Source organism: Scyliorhinus torazame, chromosome 1, assembly GCF_047496885.1.
Source record: "Scyliorhinus torazame isolate Kashiwa2021f chromosome 1, sScyTor2.1, whole genome shotgun sequence".
Lineage (NCBI taxonomy): Eukaryota > Metazoa > Chordata > Chondrichthyes > Carcharhiniformes > Scyliorhinidae > Scyliorhinus > Scyliorhinus torazame.
Genome location: NC_092707.1, coordinates 408622392 through 408640323, shown reverse-complemented (window position 1 = coordinate 408640323; position 17932 = coordinate 408622392). Strand labels below are relative to the sequence as shown.

Sequence of the window (17932 nt, the reverse complement as noted above, 5' to 3'; positions counted from 1 at the left end):
AAGTCACTCACCACCCTGACTTGGAAATATATCGCCGTTCCTTCACTGTCCCTGGGTCAAAATCCTGGAAATCCCTTTCTAACAGCACAGTGGGTGTACCTACACCTGAAGGACTGCAGTGGTTCAAGAAGGCAACTCACCACCACCTTCTGAAGGGCAACTCGGGATGGGCAACAAATGCCGGCCTAACCAGCGACGCCCACATCCTGAAAATAAATGTTTTTAAACTTCATGTTGCCTCAGGCCTCTTTTCTTGTCCATGGCTGTTTGTTTGGCTGTCTTTTTGGAACAAGTAGAGATTTTTTTCTCTTTGGAGTATAAACTGTTTCAGCATCCTGTTACATCGCTTTTTGATCGCCTCTCACTGATCTGCTGTCATTTTACCATGAACAGATATGTCCAGTTTTCAGTGGACATTCTCTGTCTCAATGCACTCAATGCCTTACCTAAATCTAGAATTCCAGCTGTTTCATGTTCCTCCCTCTCACACACGGCAATGAACGTGACTATACGATGATCACTGCTGGCTAAATATTCATGCACTGTTAAATTACCAACTCAATCTGACTCATAACTAACTCTAACATGTTGGTTCTGTGGGATATTGGTGCAGAAAACGATCCGAAACACATTCAAGAAATTTACTACCTTATATGTTTGTCCCCAATCCACAAGAAAATGACAATGTATTTCTTCCAACATTTCTCTGTTGCACGTTTGGGAGTCTCTGGAATGTGTATGTTTTACAAAGATTTTAGCATGCGGAGAGACGCTGGTTAAACTCCCCTCAATGTAGGGTCACTGATCGTCACTGACTGTCGATGGGACCATATTGAACAGAGGTTAACGTCAGTGACACAGCCCTTCTCCAGGAGCTGAGTCAGGACAGTACCGAGAGTGAAGAATGAGCGGCGAGATTTTGAAGGGCTGGTGCAATTCAATTTTAACACCGCCCAGAACTCAGCCTTCCCTGTTTGTTCACAAACTCATTGATCAAAAGCTTACAACTTTGAGATTTTGATGATTTGGAGATATTTACAGAGTTGAATAATGGGCAGTTTTTTGTATTATTAACATTGTACAGAAGCTGAGGACAATATACATATGACAACTTTGACAATCCTAATGCGGGTACAGGCACCAGGGTCAATGTGTTTCCATCCACCAAGACGCAGCTATACTGAGGCTGCGAATCGATCTGAACAATACAACCTGGACCAGCAGGGATAGAACAGAGAAGAGTTGTCATGTTACAGCACGCTGCATGGGAATGGTGGCTGCTGGGTTTGGCTCACTATCTGACGCTTCTTGGAAATGTTGGAACTTCATTCAGTACCCTCTGGGAGCAAATCCCCAAACCCACCGCCTCCGCAAGTCTCAAAGCTTAGCTGATTAGTCTGGGATGGTGGCCTCTCGTCAAGAGGACTCCAGCCTGCTCTCAGACTGGCTTCTGGTACAGGGTAGATTCCATCTTGCGTGACTTTCCCAAGTGCTGGTTCAGTTCTGTGGAGAGGGAATCCGACAGCTGCTCCACTTGACTGGCGAGGAGGTCGATGGCCTGAAGCATTATCTCCATCTTGCAAACCTTCTCCTTGAACCTGCCAAACGTTAGGACAATATTGATAGAAGGTTAATTGATAGCAGGAATCTACATGTGCTGGACTGCAAAGCGCCAAGGACAAGAACAGCTGACTATTATCCACAGCCAATAATGTACAGGGAGAATTACTCTGTATCTAACCCCGTGCTGTACCTGTCCTGGGAGTGTTTGATGGGGGACAGTGTAGACGGAGCTTTACTCTGTATCTAACCCCGTGCTGTACCTGTCCTGGGAGTGTTTGTTGGGGACAGTGGAGAGAGAGCTTTACTCTGTATCTAACCCCGTGCTGTACCTGTCCTGGGAGTGTTTGATGGGGACAGTGCAGAGGGAGCTTTACTCTGTATCTAACCCCGTGCTGTACCTGTATTGGGAGTGTTTGATGGGGACAGTGCAGAGGGAGCTTTACTCTGTATCTAACCCCGTGCTGTACCTATCCTGGGAGTGTTTGATGGGACAGTGTAGACGGAGCTTTACTCTGTATCTAACCCCGTGCTGTACCTGTCCTGGGAGTGTTTGATGGGGACAGTGCAGAGGGAGCTTTACTCTGTATCTAACCCCGTGCTGTACCTATCCTGGGGGTGTTTGATGGGGACAGTGTAGACGGAGCTTTACTCTGTATCTAACCCCGTGCTGTACCTGTCCTGGGAGTGTTTGATGGGGACAGTGTAGAGGGAGTTTTACTCTGTATCTAACCCCGTGCTGTACCTGTCCTGGGAGTGTTTGATGGGGACAGTGTAGAGGGAGCTTTACTCTGTATCTAACCCCGTGCTGTACCTTTCCTGGGAGTGTTTGATGGGGACAGTGTAGACGGAGCTTTACTCTGTATCTAACCCCGTGCTGTACCTGTCCTGGGAGTGTTTGATGGGGACAGTGCAGAGGGAGTTTTACTCTGTATCTAACCACGTGCTGTACCTGTCCTGGGAGTGTTTGATGGGGACAGTGTAGAGGGAGTTTTACTCTGTATCTAACCCCGTGCTGTACCTGTCCTGGGAGTGTTTGATGGGGACAGTGTAGAGGGAGCTTTACTCTGTATCTAACCCCGTGCTGTACCTTTCCTGGGAGTTTTTGATGGGGACAGTGTAGAGGGAGCTTTACTCTGTATCTAACCCCGTGCTGTATCTGACCTGGGAGTGTTTGATGGGGACAGTGTAGAGGGAGCTTTACTCTGTATCTAAACCCGTGCTGTATCTGTCCTGGGTGTGTTTGATGGGGACAGTGGACAGGGAGCTTTACTCTGTATCTAACCCCGTGCTCTATCTGTCCTGGGTGTGTTTGATGGGGACAGTGCAGAGGGAGCTGTACTCTGTCTCTGACCCAGTGCTGTACCTGTCCTGGGAGTGTTTGATGGGGACAGTGTAGAGGGAGCTTTACTCTGTAACCAACCCCGAGCTGTACCTGTCCTGGGAGTGTTTGATGGGGACAGTGTAGAGGGAGCTTTACTCTGTATCTAACCCCGTGCTGTATCTGTCCTGGGTGTGTTTGATGGGGACAGTGCAGAGGGAGCTGTACTCTGTCTCTGACCCAGTGCTGTACCTGTCCTGGGAGTGTTTGATGGGGACAGTGTAGAGGGAGCTTTACTCTGTAACCAACCCCGAGCTGTACCTGTCCTGGGAGTGTTTGATCGGGACAGTGTAGAGGGAGCTTTACTCTGTATCTAACCCCGTGCTGTACCTGTCCTGGGAGTGTTTGATGGGGACAGTGTAGAGGGAGCTTTACTCTGTATCTAACCCCGTGCTGTATCTGTCCTGGGAGTGTTTGATGGGGACAGTGTAGAGGGAGCTTTACTCTGTCTCTAATCCCGTGCTGTGCCTGTCCTGGGAGTGTTAGAAGGGGACAGTGTAGAGGGAGCTTTACTCTGTATCTAACCCCGTGCTGTATATGTCCCGGGAGTGTTTGATGGGGAGAGTTTTGAGGGAGCTTTACTCTGTATCTAACACCGTGCTGTATATGTCCCGGGAGTGTTTGATGGGGACAGTTTCGAGGGAGCTTTACTCTGTATCTAACACCGTGCTGTACCTGTCCTGGGAGTGTTTGATGGGGACAGTGTAGAGGGAGCTTTACTCTGTATCTCACCCTGTGCTGTACCTGTCCTGGGAGTGTTTGATGGGGACAGTGTAGAAGGAGCTTTACTCGGTATCTAACCCGGTGCTGGACCAGTCCTGGGAGTGTTTGATGGGGACAGTGCAGAGGGAGCTTTACTCTGTATCTAACCACGTGCGGTACCTGTCCTGCGAGTGTTTGATGACGACAGTGTAGAGAGAGCTTTACTCTGCGTCTAACCCCATGCTGTATCTGTCCTGGGAGTGTTTGATGGGGGACAGCGTAGAGGGAGGTTCACTCTAGATCAAACCCCGTGCTGTACCTTTCCTGGGTGTTTTTGATGGGGACAGTGTAGAGGGAGCTTTACTCTGTATCTAACCCCGTGCTGTACCTGTCCTGGGAGTGTTTGATGGGGGCAGCGTAGAGGGAGATTTACTCTGTATCTAATCCCGGGCTGTACCTGTCCTGGGAGTGTTTGATGGGGACAGTGTAGAGGGAGCTTTACTCTGTTTCAAACCACGTGCTGTACCTGTCCTGGGAGTGTTTGATGGGGACAGTGTAGAGGGATCTTTACTCTGTATCTAACCCCGTGCTGTACCGGTCCTGGGAGTGTTTGATGCGGACAGTGCAGAGGGAGCTTTACTCTGTATCTAACCCTGTGCTGTATCTGTCCTGGGTGTGTTTGATGGGGACAGTGTAGAGGGAGCTTTACTCTGTATCTAAACCCGTGCTGTATCTGTCCTGGGAGTGTTTGATGGGGACAGTGTAGAGGGAGCTTTACTCTGTATCTAACCCCGTGCTGTATCTGTCTTGGGTGTGTTTGATGGGGACAGTGCAGAGGGAGCTGTACTCTGTCTCTGACCCAGTGCTGTACCTGTCCTGGGAGTGTTTGATGGGGACAGTGTAGAGGGAGCTTTACTCTGTAACCAACCCCGAGCTGTACCTGTCCTGGGAGTGTTTGATCGGGACAGTGTAGAGGGAGCTTTACTCTGTATCTAACCCCGTGCTGTACCTGTCCTGGGAGTGTTTGATGGGGACAGAGGAGAGGGAGCTTTACTCTGTATCTAACCCCGTGCTGTATCTGTCCTGGGTGTGTTTGATGGGGACAGTGCAGAGGGAGCTGTACTCTGTCTCTAACCCCGTGCTGTACCTGTCCTGGGAGTGTTTGATCGGGACAGTTTAGAGGGAGCTTTACTCTGTATCTAACCCCATGCTGTACCTGTCCTGGGAGTGTTTGATGGGGACAGTGTAGAGGGAGCTTTACTCTGTATCTAACCCTGTGCTTTATCTGTCCTGGGAGTGTTTGATGGGGACAGTGTAGAGGGAGCTTTAATCTGTATCCAACCCCGTGCTGTATCTGTCCTGGGAGTGTTTGATGGGGACAGTTTAGATGGAGCTTTACTCTGTATCTAACCCAGTGCTGGACCAGTCCTGGGAGTGTTTGATGGGGACAGTGCAGAGGGAGCTTTACTCTGTATCTAACCCCGTGCTGTACCTTTCCTGCGAGTATTTGATGAGGACAGTGTAGAGAGAGCTTTACTCTGCGTCTAACCCCATGCTGTACCTGTCCTGGGAGTGTTTGATGGGGGAAAGCGTTGAGGGAAGTTTACTCTGTATCAAACCCCGTGCTGTACCTTTCCTGGGAGTTTTTGATGGGGACAGTGTAGAGGGAGCTTTACTCTGTATCTAACCCCGTGCTGTACCTGTCCTGGGAGTGTTTGATGGGGAAAGTGTAGAGGGAGCTTTACTCTGTATTTAATCCCGTGCTGTACCTGTCCTGAAAGTGTTTGATGGGGACAGTGTAGAGGGAGCTTTACTCTGTATCTAACCCCGTGCTGTACCGGTCCTGGGAGTGTTTGATGCGGTCAGTGCAGAGGGAGCTTTACTCTGTATCTAACCCCGTGCTGTACCTGTCCTGGGAGTGTTTGATTGGGACAGTGCAGAGGGAGCTTTACTCTGTATCTAACCCCGTGCTGTACCGGTCCTGGGAGTGTTTGATGCGGACAGTGCAGAGGGAGCTATACTCTGTATCTAACCCTGTGCTGTATCTGTCCTGGGTGTGTTTGATGGGGACAGTGTAGAGGGAGCTTTACTCTGTATCTAAACCCGTGCTGTATCTGTCCTGGGAGTGTTTGATGGGGACAGTGTAGAGGGAGCTTTACTCTGTTTCTAAACCAGTGCTGTATCTGTCCTGGGTGTGTTTGATGGGGACAGTGTAGACGGAGCTTTACTCTGTATCTAACCCCGTGCTGTACCTGTCCTGGGAGTGTTTGATGGGGAAAGTGTAGAGGGAGCTTTACTCTGTATCTAACCTTGTGCTGTACCTCTCCTGGGAGTGTTTGATGGGGACAGTGTAGATGGAGCTTTACTCTGTATCTAACCCCGTGCTGTACCTGTCCTGGGAGTGTTTGATGGGGACAGTGTAGAGGGAGCTTTACTCTGTATCCAAACCCGTGCTGTACCTGTCCTGGGAGTGTTTGATGGGGGACAGCGTAGAGGGAGCTTTACTCTGTATCTAACCCCGTGCTGTACCTGTCCTGGGAGTGTTTGATGGGGACAGTGTAGAGGGAGCTTTATTCTGTATCTAACCCCGTGCTGTACCTGTCCTGGGAGTGTTTGATGGGGACAGTGTAGACGGAGCATTACTCTGTATCTAACCCCGTGCTGTACCTTTCCTGGGTGTGTTTGATGGGGACAGTGTAGAGGGAGCTTTACTCTGTATCTAACCTTGTGCTGTACCTGTCCTGGGAGTGTTTGATGGGGACAGTGTAGATGGAGCTTTACTCTGTATCTAACCCCGTGCTGTATCTGTCCTGGGAGTGTTTGATGGGGACAGTGTAGAGGGATCTTTACTCTGTATCCAAACCCGTGCTGTACCTGTCCTGGGAGTGTTTGATGGGGGACAGCGTAGAGGGAGCTTGACTCTGTATCTAACCCCGTGCTGTACCTGTCCTGGGAGTGTTTGATGGGGACAGTGTAGAGGGAGCTTTATTCTTTATCTAACCCCGTGCTGCACCTGTCCTGGGAGTGTTTGATGGGGACAGTGTAGAGGGAGCTTTACTCTGTATCTAACCCCGTTCTGTATCTGTCCTGGGAGTGTTTGATGGGGACAGTTTAGAGGGAGCTTTACTCTGTATCCAAACCCGTGCTGTACCTGTCCTGGGAGTGTTTGATGGGGGACAGCGTAGAGTGAGTTTTACTCTGTATCAAACCCCGTGCTATACCTTTCCTGGGAGTTTTTGATGGGGACAGTGTAGAGCGTGCTTTACTCTGTATCTAATCCCGTGCTGTACCTGTCCTGGTTGTGTTTGATGGGGACAGTGTAGAGGGAGCTTTACTCTGTTTGAACCCCCGTGCTGTACCTGTCCTGGGCGTGTTTGATGGGGACAGTGTAGAGGGAGCTTTGCTCTGTATGTAACCCCGTGCTTTATCTGTCCTGGGAGTGTTTGATGGGGACAGTTTAGAGGGAGCTTTACTCTGTATCTAACCCCGTGCTGTACCTGTCCTGGGAGTGTTTGATGGGGGCAGCGTAGAGGGAGCTTTACTCTGTATCTAATCCCGGTCTGTACCTGTCCTGGGAGTGTTTGATGGGGACAGTGTAGAGGGAGCTTTACTCTGTTTCAAACCCCGTGCGGTACCTGTCCTGGGAGTGTTTGATGGGGACAGTGTAGAGGGATCTTCACTCTGTATCTAACCCCGTTCTGTACCGGTCCTGGGAGTGTTTGATGCGGACAGTGCAGAGGGAGCTTTACTCTGTATCTAACCCTGTGCTGTATCTGTCCTGGGTGTGTTTGATGGGGACAGTGTAGAGGGAGCTTTACTCTGTATCTAAACCCGTGCTGTATCTGTCCTGGGAGTGTTTGATGGGGACAGTGTAGAGGGAGCTTTTCTCTGTATCTAACCCCGTGCTGTATCTGTCCTGGGTGCTTTTGATGGGGACAGTGTAGACGGAGCTTTACTCTGTATCTAACCCCGTGCTGTACCTGTCCTGGGAGTGTTTGATGGGGACAGTGTAGAGGGAGTTTTACTCTGTATCTAACCCCGTGCTGTACCTGTCCTGGGAGTGTTTGATGGGGACAGTGTAGAGGGAGCTTTACTCTGTATCTAACCCCGTGCTGTACCTTTCCTGGGAGTGTTTGATGGGGACAGTGTAGACGGAGCTTTACTCTGTATCTAACCCCGTGCTGTACCTGTCCTGGGAGTGTTTGATGGGGACAGTGCAGAGGGAGTTTTACTCTGCATCTAACCCCGTGCTGTACCTGTCCTGGGAGTGTTTGATGGGGACAGTGTAGAGGGAGTTTTACTCTGTATCTAACCCCGTGCTGTACCTGTCCTGGGAGTGTTTGATGGGGACAGTGTAGAGGGAGCTTTACTCTGTATCTAACCCCGTGCTGTACCTTTCCTGGGAGTTTTTGATGGGGACAGTGTAGAGGGAGCTTTACTCTGTATCTAACCCCGTGCTGTATCTGTCCTGGGAGTGTTTGATGGGGACAGTGTAGAGGGAGCTTTACTCTGTATCTAAACCCGTGCTGTATCTGTCCTGGGTGTGTTTGATGGGGACAGTGGACAGGGAGCTTTACTCTGTATCTAACCCCGTGCTCTATCTGTCCTGGGTGTGTTTGATGGGGACAGTGCAGAGGGAGCTGTACTCTGTCTCTGACCCAGTGCTGTACCTGTCCTGGGAGTGTTTGATGGGGACAGTGTAGAGGGAGCTTTACTCTGTAACCAACCCCGAGCTGTACCTGTCCTGGGAGTGTTTGATCGGGACAGTGTAGAGGGAGCTTTACTCTGTATCTAACCCCGTGCTGTACCTGTCCTGGGAGTGTTTGATGGGGACAGTGTAGAGGGAGCTTTTCTCTGTATCTAACCCCGTGCTGTATCTGTCCTGGGAGTGTTTGATGGGGACAGTGTAGAGGGAGCTTTACTCTGTCTCTAATCCCGTGCTGTGCCTGTCCTGGGAGTGTTAGAAGGGGACAGTGTAGAGGGAGCTTTACTCTGTATCTAACCCCGTGCTGTATATGTCCCGGGAGTGTTTGATGGGGAGAGTTTTGAGGGAGCTTTACTCTGTATCTAACACCGTGCTGTATATGTCCCGGGAGTGTTTGATGGGGACAGTTTCGAGGGAGCTTTACTCTGTATCTAACACCGTGCTGTACCTGTCCTGGGAGTGTTTGATGGGGACAGTGTGGAGGGAGCTTTACTCTGTATCTCACCCTGTGCTGTACCTGTCCTGGGAGTGTTTGATGGGGACAGTGTAGAAGGAGCTTTACTCGGTATCTAACCCGGTGCTGGACCAGTCCTGGGAGTGTTTGATGGGGACAGTGCAGAGGGAGCTTTACTCTGTATCTAACCACGTGCGGTACCTGTCCTGCGAGTGTTTGATGACGACAGTGTAGAGAGAGCTTTTCTCTGCGTCTAACCCCATGCTGTATCTGTCCTGGGAGTGTTTGATGGGGGACAGCGTAGAGGGAGGTTCACTCTAGATCAAACCCCGTGCTGTACCTTTCCTGGGTGTTTTTGATGGGGACAGTGTAGAGGGAGCTTTACTCTGTATCTAACCCCGTGCTGTACCTGTCCTGGGAGTGTTTGATGGGGGCAGCGTAGAGGGAGATTTACTCTGTATCTAATCCCGGGCTGTACCTGTCCTGGGAGTGTTTGATGGGGACAGTGTAGAGGGAGCTTTACTCTGTTTCAAACCCCGTGCTGTACCTGTCCTGGGAGTGTTTGATGGGGACAGTGTAGAGGGATCTTTACTCTGTATCTAACCCCGTGCTGTACCGGTCCTGGGAGTGTTTGATGCGGACAGTGCAGAGGGAGCTTTACTCTGTATCTAACCCTGTGCTGTATCTGTCCTGGGTGTGTTTGATGGGGACAGTGTAGAGGGAGCTTTACTCTGTATCTAAACCCGTGCTGTATCTGTCCTGGGAGTGTTTGATGGGGACAGTGTAGAGGGAGCTTTACTCTGTATCTAACCCCGTGCTGTATCTGTCCTGGGTGTGTTTGATGGGGACAGTGCAGAGGGAGCTGTACTCTGTCTCTAACCCCGTGCTGTACCTGTCCTGGGAGTGTTTGATCGGGACAGTTTAGAGGGAGCTTTACTCTGTATCTAACCCCGTGCTGTACCTGTCCTGGGAGTGTTTGATGGGGACAGTGCAGAGGGAGCTTTACTCTGTATCTAACCCCGTGCTGTACCTGTATTGGGAGTGTTTGATGGGGACAGTGCAGAGGGAGCTTTACTCTGTATCTAACCCCGTGCTGTACCTATCCTGGGAGTGTTTGATGGGACAGTGTAGACGGAGCTTTACTCTGTATCTAACCCCGTGCTCTACCTGTCCTGGGAGTGTTTGATGGGGACAGTGCAGAGGGAGCTTTACTCTGTATCCAACCCCGTGCTGTACCTATCCTGGGAGTGTTTGATGGGGACAGTGTAGACGGAGCTTTACTCTGTATCTAACCCCGTGCTGTACCTGTCCTGGGAGTGTTTGATGGGGACAGTGTAGAGGGAGTTTTACTCTGTATCTAACCCCGTGCTGTACCTGTCCTGGGAGTGTTTGATGGGGACAGTGTAGAGGGAGCTTTACTCTGTATCTAACCCCGTGCTGTACATTTCCTGGGAGTGTTTGATGGGGACAGTGTAGACGGAGCTTTACTCTGTATCTAACCCCGTGCTGTACCTGTCCTGGGAGTGTTTGATGGGGACAGTGCAGAGGGAGTTTTACTCTGTATCTAACCCCGTGCTGTACCTGTCCTGGAAGTGTTTGATGGGGACAGTGTAGAGGGAGTTTTACTCTGTATCTAACCCCGTGCTGTACCTGTCCTGGGAGTGTTTGATGGGGACAGTGTAGAGGGAGCTTTACTCTGTATCTAACCCCGTGCTGTACCTTTCCTGGGAGTTTTTGATGGGGACAGTGTAGAGGGAGCTTTACTCTGTATCTAACCCCGTGCTGTATCTGTCCTGGGAGTGTTTGATGGGGACAGTGTAGAGGGAGCTTTACTCTGTATCTAACCCCGTGCTGTATCTGTCCTGGGTGTGTTTGATGGGGACAGTGGACAGGGAGCTTTACTCTGTATCTAACCCCGTGCTCTATCTGTCCTGGGTGTGTTTGATGGGGACAGTGCAGAGGGAGCTGTACTCTGTCTCTGACCCAGTGCTGTACCTGTCCTGGGAGTGTTTGATGGGGACAGTGTAGAGGGAGCTTTACTCTGTAACCAACCGCGAGCTGTACCTGTCCTGGGAGTGTTTGATCGGGACAGTGTAGAGGGAGCTTTACTCTGTATCTAACCCCGTGCTGTACCTGTCCTGGGAGTGTTTGATGGGGACAGTGTAGAGGGAGCTTTACTCTGTATCTAACCCCGTGCTGTATCTGTCCTGGGAGTGTTTGATGGGGACAGTGTAGAGGGAGCTTTACTCTGTCTCTAATCCCGTGCTGTGCCTGTCCTGGGAGTGTTAGAAGGGGACAGTGTAGAGGGAGCTTTACTCTGTATCTAACCCCGTGCTGTATATGTCCCGGGAGTGTTTGATGGGGAGAGTTTTGAGGGAGCTTTACTCTGTATCTAACACCGTGCTGTATATGTCCCGGGAGTGTTTGATGGGGACAGTTTCGAGGGAGCTTTACTCTGTATCTAACACCGTGCTGTACCTGTCCTGGGAGTGTTTGATGGGGACAGTGTAGAGGGAGCTTTACTCTGTATCTCACCCTGTGCTGTACCTGTCCTGGGAGTGTTTGATGGGGACAGTGTAGAAGGAGCTTTACTCGGTATCTAACCCGGTGCTGGACCAGTCCTGGGAGTGTTTGATGGGGACAGTGCAGAGGGAGCTTTACTCTGTATCTAACCACGTGCGGTACCTGTCCTGCGAGTGTTTGATGACGACAGTGTAGAGAGAGCTTTACTCTGCGTCTAACCCCATGCTGTATCTGTCCTGGGAGTGTTTGATGGGGGACAGCGTAGAGGGAGGTTCACTCTAGATCAAACCCCGTGCTGTACCTTTCCTGGGTGTTTTTGATGGGGACAGTGTAGAGGGAGCTTTACTCTGTATCTAACCCCGTGCTGTACCTGTCCTGGGAGTGTTTGATGGGGGCAGCGTAGAGGGAGATTTACTCTGTATCTAATCCCGGGCTGTACCTGTCCTGGGAGTGTTTGATGGGGACAGTGTAGAGGGAGCTTTACTCTGTTTCAAACCCCGTGCTGTACCTGTCCTGGGAGTGTTTGATGGGGACAGTGTAGAGGGATCTTTACTCTGTATCTAACCCCGTGCTGTACCGGTCCTGGGAGTGTTTGATGCGGACAGTGCAGAGGGAGCTTTACTCTGTATCTAACCCTGTGCTGTATCTGTCCTGGGTGTGTTTGATGGGGACAGTGTAGAGGGAGCTTTACTCTGTATCTAAACCCGTGCTGTATCTGTCCTGGGAGTGTTTGATGGGGACAGTGTAGAGGGAGCTTTACTCTGTATCTAACCCCATGCTGTACCTGTCCTGGGAGTGTTTGATGGGGACAGTGTAGAGGGAGCTTTACTCTGTATCTAACCCTGTGCTTTATCTGTCCTGGGAGTGTTTGATGGGGACCGTGTAGAGGGAGCTTTAATCTGTATCCAACCCCGTGCTGTATCTGTCCTGGGAGTGTTTGATGGGGACAGTTTAGATGGAGCTTTACTCTGTATCTAACCCAGTGCTGGACCAGTCCTGGGAGTGTTTGATGGGGACAGTGCAGAGGGAGCTTTACTCTGTATCTAACCCCGTGCTGTACCTTTCCTACGAGTATTTGATGAGGACAGTGTAGAGAGAGCTTTACTCTGCGTCTAACCCCATGCTGTACCTGTCCTGGGAGTGTTTGATGGGGGAAAGCGTTGAGGGAAGTTTACTCTGTATCAAACCCCGTGCTGTACCTTTCCTGGGAGTTTTTGATGGGGACAGTGTAGAGGGAGCTTTACTCTGTATCTAACCCCGTGCTGTACCTGTCCTGGGAGTGTTTGATGGGGAAAGTGTAGAGGGAGCTTTACTCTGTATTTAATCCCGTGCTGTACCTGTCCTGATAGTGTTTGATGGGGACAGTGTAGAGGGAGCTTCATTCTGTTTCAAACCCCGTGCTGTACCTGCCCTGGGAGTGTTTGATGGGGACAGTGTAGAGGGAGCTTTACTCTGTATCTAACCCCGTGCTGTACCGGTCCTGGGAGTGTTTGATGCGGTCAGTGCAGAGGGAGCTTTACTCTGTATCTAACCCCGTGCTGTACCTGTCCTGGGAGTGTTTGATTGGGACAGTGCAGAGGGAGCTTTACTCTGTATCTAACCCCGTGCTGTACCGGTCCTGGGAGTGTTTGATGCGGACAGTGCAGAGGGAGCTATACTCTGTATCTAACCCTGTGCTGTATCTGTCCTGGGTGTGTTTGATGGGGACAGTGTAGAGGGAGCTTTACTCTGTATCTAAACCCATGCTGTATCTGTCCTGGGAGTGTTTGATGGGGACAGTGTAGAGGGAGCTTTACTCTGTTTCTAAACCAGTGCTGTATCTGTCCTGGGTGTGTTTGATGGGGACAGTGTAGACGGAGCTTTACTCTGTATCTAACCCCGTGCTGTACCTGTCCTGGGAGTGTTTGATGGGGACAGTGTAGAGGGAGCTTTACTCTGTATCTAACCTTGTGCTGTACCTGTCCTGGGAGTGTTTGATGGGGACAGTGTAGATGGAGCTTTACTCTGTATCTAACCCCGTGCTGTACCTGTCCTGGGAGTGTTTGATGGGGACAGTGTAGAGGGAGCTTTACTCTGTATCCAAACCCGTGCTGTACCTGTCCTGGGAGTGTTTGATGGGGGACAGCGTAGAGGGAGCTTTACTCTGTATCTAACCCCGTGCTGTATCTGTCCTGGGAGTGTTTGATGGGGACAGTGTAGAGGGAGCTTCATTCTGTATCTAACCCCGTGCTGTACCTGTCCTGGGAGTGTTTGATGGGGACAGTGTAGACGGAGCTTTACTCTGTATCTAACCCCGTGCTGTACCTGTCCTGGGTGTGTTTGATGGGGACAGTGTAGAGGGTGCTTTACTCTGTATCTAACTCCGTGCTGTACCTGTCCTGGGAGTGTTTGATGGGGACAGTGTAGATGGAGCTTTACTCTGTATCTAACCCCGTGCTGTATCTGTCCTGGGAGTGTTTGATGGGGACAGTGTAGAGGGAGCTTTACTCTGTATGCAAACCCGTGCTGTACCTGTCCTGGGAGTGTTTGATGGGGGACAGCGTAGAGGGAGCTTGACTCTGTATCTAACCCCGTGCTGTACCTGTCCTGGGAGTGTTTGATGGGGACAGTGTAGAGGGAGCTTTATTCTTTATCTAACCCCGTGCTGTACCTGTCCTGGGAGTGTTTGATGGGGACAGTGTAGAGGGAGCTTTACTCTGTATCTAACCCCGTTCTGTATCTGTCCTGGGAGTGTTTGATGGGGACAGTGTAGAGGGAGCTTTACTCTGTATCCAAACCCGTGCTGTACCTGTCCTGGGAGTGTTTGATGGGGGACAGCGTAGAGGGAGTTTTACTCTGTATCAAACCCCGTGCTATACCTTTCCTGGGAGTTTTTGATGGGGACAGTGTAGAGGGTGCTTTACTCTGTATCTAATCCCGTGCTGTACCTGTCCTGGTTGTGTTTGATGGGGACAGTGTCGAGGGAGCTTTACTCTGTTTGAACCCCCGTGCTGTACCTGTCCTGGGAGTGTTTGATGGGGACAGTGTAGAGGGAGATTTACTCTGTATGTAACCCCGTGCTTTATCTGTCCTGGGAGTGTTTGATGGGGACAGTTTAGAGGGAGCTTTACTCTGTATCTAACCCCGTGCTGTACCTGTCCTGGGAGTGTTTGATGGGGGCAGCGTAGAGGGAGCTTTACTCTGTATCTAATCCCGGGCTGTACCTGTCCTGGGAGTGTTTGATGGGGACAGTGTAGAGGGAGCTTTACTCTGTTTCAAACCCCGTGCGGTACCTGTCCTGGGAGTGTTTGATGGGGACAGTGTAGAGGGATCTTCACTCTGTATCTAACCCCGTGCTGTATCTGTCCTGGGAGTGTTTGATGGGGGCAGTGTAGAGGGAGCTTTTCTCTGTATCTAACCCCGTGCTGTATCTGTCCTGGGTGCTTTTGATGGGGACAGTGGAGAGGGAGCTTTACTCTGTATCTAACCCCGTGCTGTATCTGTCCTGGGTGTGTTTGATGGGGACAGTGCAGAGGGAGCTGTACTCTCTATTTAACCCCGTGCTGTACCTGTCCAGGGAGTGTTTGATCGGGACAGTGTAGAGGGAGCTTTACTCTGTATCTAACCCCATGCTGTACCTGTCCTGGGAGTATTTGATGAGGACAGTGTAGAGGGAGCTTTACTCTGTATCTAACCCCGTGCTTTATCTGTCCTGGGAGTGTTTGATGGGGACAGTGTAGAGGGAGCTTTACTCTGTATCCAACCCCGTGCTGTATCTGTCCTGGGAGTGTTTGATGGGGACAGTTTAGATGGAGCTTTACTCTGTATCTAACCCCGTGCTGTACCTGTCCTGGGAGTGTTTGATGGGGACAGTTAGCGGGAGCTTTACTCTGTATCCAACCCCGTGCTGTACCTGTCCTGGGAGTGTTTGATGGGGACAGTGTAGAGGGAGCTTTACTCTGTCTCTAACCCCGTGCTTTGCCTGTCCTGGGAGTGTTAGATGGGGACAGTGTACAGGGAGCTTTACTCTGTATCTAAACCCGTGCTGTATCTGTCCTGGGTGTGTTTGATGGGGACAGTGGAGAGGGAGCTTTACTCTGTCTCTAACCCCGTGCTGTGCCTGTCCTGGGAGTGTTTGATGGGGACAGTGTAGAGGGAGCTTTACTCTGTATCTAACCCCGTGCTGTATCTGTCCCGGGAGTGTTTGATGGGGACAGTTTAGAGGGAGCTTTACTCGAATAGTGTTCAATTCTGGTCGCCACACTACCAGAAGGATGTGGAGGCTTTAGAGAGGGTGCAGAAGAGATTTACCAGAATGTTGCCTGGTATGGAGGGCATTAGCTATGAGGCGCGATTGAATAAACTCGTTTTTTTCTCACTGGAATGAAGGAGGTTGAGGGTAGACCTGATAGAGGTATACAAAATTATGAGGGGCATAGACAGAGTGGATAGTCAGAGGCTTTTCCCCAGGTTAGAGGGGTCAATTACTAGGGGGCATAGGTTTAAGGTGAGAGGGGCAAGGTTTAGAGTAGATGTACGAGGCAAGTTTTTTATGCAGAAGGTAGTGGGTGCCTGGAACTCGCTACCGGAGGAGGTAGTGGAAGCAGGGACGATAGGGACATTTAAGGGGCATCTTGACAAATATATGAATAGGATGGGAATAGAGGGATACGGACCCAGGAAGTGTAGAAGATTGCAGTTTAGTCGGGCAGCATGGTCGGCACGGGCTTGGAGGGCCGAAGGGCCTGTTCCTGTGCTGTACATTTCTTTGTTCTTTGTTCTTTGTTCTTACTCTGTATCTAACCCCGTGCTGTACCTGTCCTGGGAGTGTTTGATGGGGACAGTGCAGAGGGAGCTTTACTCTGTATCTAACCCCGTGCTGTACCTGTCCTGGGAGTGTTTGATGGGGACAGTGTAGAGGGAGCTTTACTCTGTATCTAATCCCGTGCTGTACCTGTCCTGGGAGTGTTTGATGGGGACAGTGTAGAGGGAGCTTTACTCTGTTTCAAACCCCGTGCTGTACCTGTCCTGGGAGTGTTTGATGGGGACAGTGTAGAGGGAGCTTTACTCTGTATCGAACCCCGTGCTGTACCTGTCCTGGGAGTGTTTGATGGGGACAGTGTAGAGGGAGCTTTACTCTGTATCTAACTCCGTGTTGTACCTGTCCTGGGAGTGTTTGATGGAGACAGTGCGGAGGGAGCTTCACTCTGTATCTAACCCCGTGCTGTACCTGTCCTGGGAGTGTTTGATGGGGACAGTGTAGAGGGAGCTTTACTCTGTATCTAACCCCGTGCTGTACCTTTCCTGGGAGTGTTTGATGGAGACAGTGTAGAGGGAGCTTTACTCTGTATCTAACCCCGTGCTGTACCTGTCCTGGGAGTGTTTGATGTGGACAGTGTAGAGGGAGCTTTACTCGGTATCTAACCCCGTGCTGTACCTGTCCTGGGAGTGTTTGATGTGTTGCTAATTCCTCAGCGAAGAAAGGCTTCTCATAGAATCGGAAGAATCCCTACAATGCAAAAGGAGGCCATTTGGCCCATTGAGTCTGCACCACGCTCTGAAAGAGCGCCGCATCGATGCCCACACCCCACCCTATCCCCCCAATGCAGCCGACACACCTTTGGACACTGAGCGATAATTTAGCGTGGCCAATCCACCTAACCTGCACATCTTTGGGCTGTGGGGGGAGACAGTAGCTCCCGGAGGAAACCCACGCAGACACGGGGAGAACGTGCAGACTCCCCACACAGACAGTCACTCAAAGGCCGGAATTGGACCCGGGTCACTGGCACTGTGAGGCAGCAGTGCTAGCCACTGTGCAGCACATTCCATTCTTTCTAACTCTCTCCTTTGTGCAGCTATTCAGTACGAAGTCTTACAACACCAGGTTAAAGTCCAACAGGTTTGTTTCGATGTCACTAGCTTTCGGAGCGCTGCTCCTTCCTCAGGTGAATGAAGAGGTATGTTCCAGAAACAAATATATAGACAGATTCAAATTTGCCAGACAATGCTTGGAATGCGAGCATTAGCAGGTGATTAAATCTTTACAGATCCAGAGATGGGGTAACCCCAGGTTAAAGAGGTGTGAATTGTATCAAGCCAGGACAGTTGGTAGGATTTCGCAGGCCAGATGGTGGGGGATGAATGTAATGCAAAATGAATCCCAGGACCCGTTTGAGGCCGCACTCATGTGTGCGGAACTTGGCTATCAGTTTCTGCTCGGCGATTCTGCGTTGTCGCGCGTCCTGAAGGCCGCCTTGGAGAACGCTTACCCGGAGATCAGAGGCTGAATGCCCTTGACTGCTGAAGTGTTCCCCAACTGGAAGGGAACATTCCTGCCTGGTGATTGTTGTGCGATGTCCGTTCATTCGTTGTCGCAGCGTCTGCATGGTCTCGCCAATGTACTTCAAACAACCGCACAACCTCAAACAAACCATTGTTTGCAGCAAACTACCCAGCCTTCAGAACAGTGACCACTTCACCACACAACCCTGCCATGGCAATCTCTGCAAGACGTGCCAGATCATCGACATGGATACCACCATTACACGTGAGAACACCACCCACCAGGTACGCGGTACACACTCGTGCGACTTGGCCGACATTGTCTACCTCATACGCTGCAGGA

The 17932-nt window shown here is 50.8% G+C and overlaps 1 protein-coding gene across 1 annotated transcript in view; it reads right to left on the bottom strand.

The window, feature by feature from the left end:
- Nucleotides 1-627: 627 nt before the first annotated feature.
- The window catches only part of LOC140428324 (uncharacterized), a 204726-nt gene continuing 187421 nt past the window's right edge, over nucleotides 628-17932 (bottom strand). Inside the window, exon 4 of the mRNA XM_072514679.1 lies at nucleotides 628-1598. Within this exon, the coding sequence (XP_072370780.1) occupies nucleotides 1439-1598 (160 nt within the window). The 3' untranslated portion in view covers nucleotides 628-1438. The remainder of the gene's footprint in view (nucleotides 1599-17932) is intronic.